The sequence below is a fragment of the Cyprinus carpio genome, chromosome A7, assembly GCF_018340385.1.
Source record: "Cyprinus carpio isolate SPL01 chromosome A7, ASM1834038v1, whole genome shotgun sequence".
Taxonomy (NCBI): Eukaryota; Metazoa; Chordata; class Actinopteri; order Cypriniformes; family Cyprinidae; genus Cyprinus; species Cyprinus carpio.
In genome coordinates, this window is record NC_056578.1 from 28,317,148 (window position 1) to 28,325,767 (window position 8,620).

An 8,620-nucleotide genomic window follows, 5' to 3' on the forward strand; every position below is an offset into this window, starting at 1 on the left:
ACTGCTATACGTAAGTAAAACGCTAAATACTGTGTGTGTGTGTGTGTGTGTGTGTGTGTGTGTGTGTGTGTGTGTGTGTGTGTGTGTGTGTATATATATATATATGTATACAGTATATAAAACTTATAATCACAAATGACAAATATGTATATTCACTGATTATAAAGAGTCTGAAATTAGTTTACTTTATTGAGTATTTTAATATATTGTCAATCCTAGTTTCTGTAAATAAAAAAGTTTGAAAATAAACAGCTTTGTCATTACAGCAGAAGTACGAGAAATATCTTAGCCTACATGGGGGGCTTTTGAATATTGTCTTGGACAGTGACTCCCATGAAAAAGGTTGAGAACCTCTGATGAAGCAGACCTGCCTTCTTTTAAGATATTTCTGAGCTTAGAGCAAACATTGCCCTCTTTTGGTCATTACTATTAAACACATGAGTGGTGCATCTGTTAAATCTCATGCTGTTCAATTACAGTCACTGTTTTTCATTCTTCTGATTGTCGTACTTGATACACTTTGCCTTAATATTTCAGAAATACATGTACCAAATACCTCTACCTAATTTATCTTATTCTTGTGTCTGCTCAACCAGGTCTACCTTTCCTATGTATATCCCAATGATTTCACCAGACTTACTCATATGGAGAAAAAGAACAAATGCTTCTACCGAGAGTCCCCTGTCTACTTAGAAAAGTATGAATCCCGACTGATCATGACAAGAAATTAAGCAATAACTAAATACATAAATGAACAGATAATCATGGCCCTGTCACTCTTTTGCATTGTCATATAGATTTGGCTTCTATAAATACATGAAGATGGATGAGGAGGAGGATGGCCAGCCTGTTTTCTTCCCCAAGCCTGATGGTCTGTGTGCAGCTGGGATCTTAATAACAGATAAGAATTCAGCAGCTGTGTGCTCTCTTTAAAATCTCACCATCTGTAATGAGCCAAGCGACATATGTGTTCCCAGGGTTCAAAATTAACACAAACCAGATGCCAGATGTGAGTAGAAATGGGCTTTGAGAAGTAAATAAAACAGTTGGCCGCCAACTTTATTAGGATCATTACATGGTTTAGCTTACACTATTAGTAAAATAGTGTTTGATTGTCACTTACACAAAGACACATTTTCACTAAACATGGCCACAATAATTCACGATAATGATAACATCTCAATATCTATAGAAATTTTTGATGAATCCAATTCATCTTTAACTTTATTTTTTGTTTTCTCTTTTTTTTTGGTCAATGACTCACACTCAAAATATCAATGAAAGAATGCAGAGCGAGTTTGTAATCATAGCTCTGAAAATGCATTTATAAAAGAACTAACTGTTGATCAGCACCTCATGCAGACTGGAGTGTCTAACATCTTTATTATAGAATCCGAAAAAAATTTGGGTGGGGGCAGCGGCCTCTTCTTCTTCAACATGATTTTGTGCAGCAATAGTAGCTACACACTGGGTGCTTCTCAAACAGAAGGACGTATCCTAGACAAAGTTCTTATGAGGCTTCAAGGCTAGAGTCCTTCCCAGCATTAAATGCTAGAGATGGTCTAGTACTGTAAGTGCACATGGGTACATTATAAATGTTTCCTCCCCGGCAGTCACGGCACAAAATACTATTAAAATTATAATTTGAAGAATATTGTATTTTGACATTTTTATATTAACTGACTTTCTATTAATGTAGTACAGGTAATGACAACCTTCTGTGGTCTCCCAGTGGTTTACATTATGCACAGTTTAGCATGATGTGATTCATTTACTATGAAACACAAAGAAAACATGCCTTCACTTCAAAAATAACTTTTTGTCTTGGATAGCAGTGAAATTAAACAAGCTCAGTGTCAATTAATTTTCAGCTAATTAATTTTTTGTGCATTGGAATATGTGCAAAGGATTATGGGTGATGCAAGGATGTGATGGATACGCCTAATACATCCTTCAAAACAGGTACAATGAAGGACGCAAAACAAAGACTAAGGATCCTTCAAATTGAGACACCCTTCAATGTAGCTTTATAAAGTGGCAGTCTAGATATGCAGCTTTACAAGGATGCTTCATTCTGTTTGAGAAGCACTCACTGTGTCATGTAGTATTAACATGTAGTATTAACATAATATCAATATTTCATTTTTTAAAAGAAACACTATTACAATACATGAAATTTATGCCTTAAGCCACTAAAAAGAGGGGGGGGGTGCAATATGTTTGTGTGTGTGTTCCAGGTGCAGTTTCACCAATAAACTCATCTCATATATCATTCTTCAAGTGACCTGCAATTCAATAAACAAAATTGCAAATAAAAGTAATACAAAATACTGTTTCGTGATCAGTAAGAAATATTTTTAAGTGAGAAATTGACAGTATAAAGTTCAAATTGGCATATGTGGCAAATAGTTAATTTTGGACCTTGTCTGTTCGTTTGGACAGCTGCAACATCCTGTGTGAAAAGACATGGATGGAAGGCCTGGAGATGATAATGATTAGCCGTAGATTTCCATCAACACTGCAGCAGCCTCACTGACTCTTCAATCATGTCATTAAGCAATTCTCGTTTCAGATAACATGATTAATTTAAAGGGCTTTGGTTTGATGGGATTTGTATCTTCTGACAGATTTCCTGGAGGAGGAAGAAGGTGTCGACCCAGAGGAGACAATCAATTCCAGCAACCGACCAGTCAAGAGGATAAGTCCACCCTATCAAACGTCAAGAATTACAGCGTCCACTACCGCCTTAAAGCCTGATAAATTAGACAGGGGTTCAGAGAGCTTCATCTTTCAGCAAGGAAGGCAGTTCGTTCAGATAAAAGAGCGAGAGGCGAGTAAAAGAATGAAAGGGGAAAGGTTTTATAAACACTCTTTGGTGGTGGATGATGAAATGACAGAAATAAGACAGGCAAAGGGTAGTGAAGGTGCCGTAGAGTCTCAAAGTGGGTCTCTAAATGAACAGACAGGAGCAAATGAGGAGCAAGGGGGATCCCAAACACTTACTCTGGTTCAGAGACGGCGTTCTTTAACATGGCTACTGCCTGACTCAGGACTGCCAATTAAGAGTAAACTGACAGAAACTGCTAGCCCACCTGTGAAGGGAAGATCCCCCTTTAAGCTTCCTCAAAAATCCTCTCTCTATGTTTTGGCTAATCGGATTTTAGGTAATGCAGGCAAACCCATGGTTGGGACCAGTGTGGAGAAAGAGACTTATAATAACAAAATTTACATCACTAAACCCCATCCACCAGTAAGCAGACCAAAACCTCCTGTGGAAGTGTTTCCTGGTGTCTTCCTTTATCAGTCTAGAAAGACCAAGAGGCTTGTGGACTTGAGTTCAAAATGGAGGTCCTTAAAAACACAAGCAGCTGCTTCTTTCCCCTGGCAGTACTTCCCCTTAATAGGCCTTAAGAATTCCACTACATCTGCCTTGTTAAAGCACAGTTATCCTTCCTTGCCTACAGAGCCTGGGCCACATAACAAGGGTGACCCTACTGCCTCTATATCAGATCCAGACAGCTTGCCCCCTTCAAGCTCAGAAAAGAGAGACCACCCTGGGTTAAACTCGTCTGAGAGAAGCGGGTCTCCGGAGGTGCAGCCAACAAAGGTCTCAGAGATTCCGGAGGGATCGGACATGGCTCCTCAGAGCAGAGGCCTTGAAGAAGGAGAGATATCAGAGTACAGTAATGAGGAGGCTGAAGCGAGGCCACACTTGTCAGAAGAGGCCATAAATTGGCAGCGTACCTTCAGTGTGAACCCTGTAGACTTTGAGCTGCTGAGGTCAGACTGGAATGACCTGAGATGTAACGTCTCGGGGAACCTGCAGCTCGCAGAGAACGAGGTCATTGACGTGGTCTCACAGTACATGGAAAGGCTGAATGAGCGGAATGGAGGGTGGGTGAGATCTTAAAATGCAAATGAGGATATTTAAAGGCATAGTTCACCCAAAAATAACAATTTTGTCATTATTTACCCCTTCTCGTGTTGATCCAAACCAGTATAATTTCCATTGTATGATTTAATACCAGTATATACTGTATTTTGACTTTTTTTTTTTCACCGTAAACGTTGACCATATTAATTGGCCTTTATACTGTATATATGTTTCTGAAGCCGTACAGTTAATTTTGTATTTACTTTTTTAATATTTTGATGACTTCACCTTCAGTGGGTCGTTAACTGCTATGACTGGATCGATGGCTCAATGAGTTGAACTCAAGATTTATTTATTTTTTTGGGGTGTGTGTACTGGATCAACCAAGAACAATTTGTTCACAAATCGGACATGCATAGAAAGAGTTTACATCGAGTAGGGTTAAAGTCACAGCAGAAAAAAAACAGCTTTTTTAATATTATGAATAATTATAGATAAGGCAGAAAATAAATAAATAACTATTTTAGGTGTAGACAACTAATAATATGGACCTCAGTGAAAGAAAAATAAATAATTCAGGAATGAATATGACCCCTTTAAATATATGTGTGGGTTTTTCTTGCTGAGCCTGCAGCTCAAGTGTAGAGCTATTTTTTAATTCTAACCCTGTACTGAAACAGTCTGAACTCTCCTGCTGTTAAGCAATCTCTCAGTGGGTCGCTTCATGCAGTTTTATTTAGCTTTATTACTCCTGACACAACTAGATTAAACAGGATACGTGGTGTTACAGTATGTGCTTATATTTGTCTCATTGAAACTCACTCTATTTACAGCAACTTTTTTTTCCTTTTTTTCCCTCACTGTCTCTATCAGGATCTACACTCTGGTCCGTATTGTAAATGTAGAGAAGCGGAGAGATTCAGCCAGGGGTAACCGTTATTTGATGGAGCTGTTGTTGATGGAGGGAGGGAAAAGAGTGGTGCGCCTTTCTGACTACATCTATCTACTGTTGCACCGCAGTCGATATGAGGACGGAATTGAGAGCAGAGAGGGAACTTTGCCCTCGTCCCACCATACACCCTCCAAAAACCCACCGCCCAGCGGCTCTAATACCCAAACACACACCACCACACCCTGGAGCACCAGCTGGGCCAAACCCCTGCTCTGCCAGCCATCCATGTTGGAATGGAGACATGATGTGATGGTACACTTTGTAGTACCAGGTATTTAAAACTAATATGAATTCCTGTTTATGCATATATATCAAAGCAATGCAAATATGTGTACATGATGTATAATGTGTGAGGGCTGTAAAGAGCACAGCAATTAGAAAGCAAACCCAAAACCTGGACATTTTAAGCAATTTAGAATTTTGGCGAGGCCATGTCCGGGAAAAAAAGAGGACATATGGTCATCCTAAGCTTGACCGCAGTTTAACTAGTTTAATTTATGAGTAGCTTGGCAATCGCAGATTTATAGCCACTCATCTGAGTTATCTTCTGTGACAGTAAAGAATCAGGCTCGCTGGGTGCAGCAGTTTATCTCAGATATGGAGCTCCTGCACCATGAGACCAAAGATGAGAATTTCAGTGTGCTCATCGTAGACTTCCAGAGTGATGACATGGATGTGGAGCAGGCACTGAAGGAGAGCACTGTGCCCAGGTGAATACTGAGTTCTTGTGTCTTTCCACTTTTAGCCAAGTGCCTGCAGAGCAGAGTCCTTGCATGCATCTTCAAAAAAGGATCCCTGCATGAGAAGGTCTTCCTTCACATGAGTCCTTTTTTGGGGGGCTCACATACTGTTTGTACCTGAGGAAAACAATCTTTTTCTCTCTGTTGTTTTCCTGTTCTTGGCTCTGTGTGTGTAGGTATGAGTATCTGAGACGTGAAGGGAACTTCGAGAGATCGTCTGGTTTACAGATGGGTGTAGACACTATAGAGGTGAGAGAAGAATAAAAGATTCATTTCCATTCATTTCATTTTTGAGTTTTTAAATGTACTTTTCTATTGTAAATATGCATGATACCTGGGGTGATCAGTGTTTGAGAACAATATTTTGAAGTTATTGTGGTGCTCCCTAAAAAAATTTAATTGCCTTGATAAGTTTAATGGAAAATAGTGCATTTTTTTTATAGTTGATTGATGAGCTCTCTTTTCCAGAATGGAAGCTTGTCTAGAAGGTGTTTTTAAACCCAAAAGTGGTGTTTTCTTTTTAGTGTTGTGGAGTTTTTAGACATTGAAAATTAACAATAAAAATTTAAGCATAACTGTAATTTAAAAAGTGATATACTGTATTTACACATTTTGCCAAAAAAGTTGGTTGCACAAAGCAACACTGGTGATGGTGTATCGTAATTTCCAGGACAGTCACAGCATAGTGTTCCTGTGTGACCTACACATCCACTTCCCTCACAATATCCTGGAAACCATTAGGAAGCACTGTGTGGAAGGCAGACTGGCCTTCGCACCCATCTTAATGAGGCTAGACTGTGGGAGCTCCCCTCTGGACCCTGATGGTAAAACATATACACAGACATATTAAGAGACAGCTGCTAAATGCATACTGTACAAACACATTTGTTTAAACAACAGTTGTGCATGATGTGACTGATTCTATTTCTTGCACATCCTGTTTGTTTTAAACAGTCATGTTGTTCTCTTTTAGACATAATGTCTAGCAGTTTACTTTGTTCACTTTAATGCACTTTGATGAATAATAGTATACATTCATAACGAAAACAAAAAGTTCATAGTAATTTGAAATGTTTAGAAAGTAGTATATGTGTAGATAAACTGTTAATAGCAAATTGATTCACTTATATTGAAATAAATATGAAAATCTCCACATTTTATTTATGCACCAGTAGTATTTTACCACAAACCACATTGTGATATTAAAAGCTGATTGTTTTAAAGGTTACATCTGCATGTAATTGGTTATTTATACAGAAAGACTCATTTCATTTATTTTTCTTGTTTGCCTTTGTCAGACACATTTTAGCCAAAAACAAATTATGTTACTCAATTTGCATATTTATTCTGGTTGGTCAATACTGTATGCATCAGGCTGTCAGCCTCCTCTGGCATTTTGGAAGTGATTTCCCTCGCTTAGTGAACTGCACATGAATTGACATAAAATTGATTTGTACAATATATGCATCTAAGTTATGCACATTGGTTTGGAATTCATCAAAACTGTTTTTGCTAAATTGGTTTGGAATACATTGTTAATACACTGAGAGATCTCCACTGCTGGTGTACTGTACATTTCTCTGATGTCTCTGATTTTCACATGCAGGCTTTTGGGAAGTGAATGGCTTTGGCTTGTTTGGAATTTATAAATCTGATTTTGATAAAATTGGTGGCATGAACACAGAGGAGTTTAAAGACCGCTGGGGAGGAGAAGATTGGGAGCTGCTGGACAGGTAAATGTATTCTTTCCACTTGGAATGCTATTTTTTTCTGGTAACCCTCAAGTTAAGACAAGTCACCTTAATTTGTATAGCGCTTTATACAATACTGGTTGTGTCAAAGCAGCTTTACAGTCAAAATAGTTTGTTGATGCAAGAAGACAATAACGGAGTCATTGTACGATACTGTACAACACTGTACGATAAGGTCCCATTACTTAACATTAGTTAAAGCATTCATAAACAATAAGCAATACATTTGTTACAGTATTTTTTAATCTTTGTTAACATTAGTTAATACAGAGTTAAGCTTTGTGTGATATTTTTTAACCTTTTTAAACATGGAAATCGCATCTTCAAGCTCTTCTTTTTGAATACATTTCAGAATACATAGATATAAAAGTATTGCCCTACAAAGCAAAACTCGATATAAAGTCATTTTTGTCAGACAGCTGCTTAGACTCTGATCTTTCCTGTGACAAACGGCTGTGGCTTAACTATGATTCAAAGAATGTGAAATTTTATATCAAAACAATCAAGTCTCAGTGTAACTACAGTGTTTTACCTCTCTTCCTCTGTCACATCTTATCTCAGGGTTCTACAGAACGGTCTAGAAGTAGAAAGACTGCGACTGAGGAACTTTTACCACTATTTCCACTCCAAACGGGGCATGTGGAACATTCCTATTAAAAGACCATCTCAAGGATAACAGAAGAGCACAGAGGACCCTGCTGTTGTTTCTGGCTGGCTTAGTGTGTGTGGTGGCCATTTCTGCCCCAGACGACACTCAGGGGAACATGGGCCTACCACACTGTGTTTGAAGTGAGCGTTGGAGTTTGATGAACAAGATTCTCATAAGAGCTTTGCAAAGTTCATTCAACTTGATGGTTAAAATATGAATCTATGTAAACACCAGGAAAATGCTAACAGTGGATAATTGAAGGTACATGCACAAGAGACATTTTAAAATGCTTCTTTGCCGATCCTAAAATTTAAGAGATGTGAAGCGAGGGGGTTGTCTAATATTCTGCAGTTTGTCTCTTTATTTCAATCTTATTGAGTAGTTTAAAATAGCAGAGGCTTATTCAAAGTGCTTACAGTATAATAGAGAGTGCCAAAATATAAAGAGTGTTAGACTTATACAGTGATACAGAGAAGTTTTGATGAAGGGATAATTTCTGTGAAATTGTTGTAGAGTTTTAGGTATGTACTTTTCCCTGTTAAAATTTCTTATTTTGAAGAATAAATAATGTTCATTAAAATGAATCTTGATCAGATATGATTTCAGCATAATTCCTCTACTAACCACCACACGAGGGCATACTCGTGCATCTAA

General features: G+C 38.1%; 1 protein-coding gene across 1 annotated transcript in view; it reads left to right on the forward strand.

The window, feature by feature from the left end:
• Nucleotides 1-8,561, forward strand: part of LOC109083500 (N-acetyl-beta-glucosaminyl-glycoprotein 4-beta-N-acetylgalactosaminyltransferase 1-like) — a 132,010-nt gene extending 123,449 nt beyond the window's left edge. The window contains exons 13-21 of the mRNA XM_042760659.1: nt 597-697; nt 798-871; nt 2,628-3,894; nt 4,748-5,097; nt 5,383-5,536; nt 5,743-5,815; nt 6,237-6,390; nt 7,173-7,299; nt 7,879-8,561. Of these exons, the coding sequence (XP_042616593.1) occupies nt 597-697; nt 798-871; nt 2,628-3,894; nt 4,748-5,097; nt 5,383-5,536; nt 5,743-5,815; nt 6,237-6,390; nt 7,173-7,299; nt 7,879-7,993 (2,415 nt within the window). The 3' untranslated portion in view covers nt 7,994-8,561. The remainder of the gene's footprint in view (nt 1-596; nt 698-797; nt 872-2,627; nt 3,895-4,747; nt 5,098-5,382; nt 5,537-5,742; nt 5,816-6,236; nt 6,391-7,172; nt 7,300-7,878) is intronic.
• The last annotated feature ends 59 nt before the right edge of the window (nt 8,562-8,620 follow it).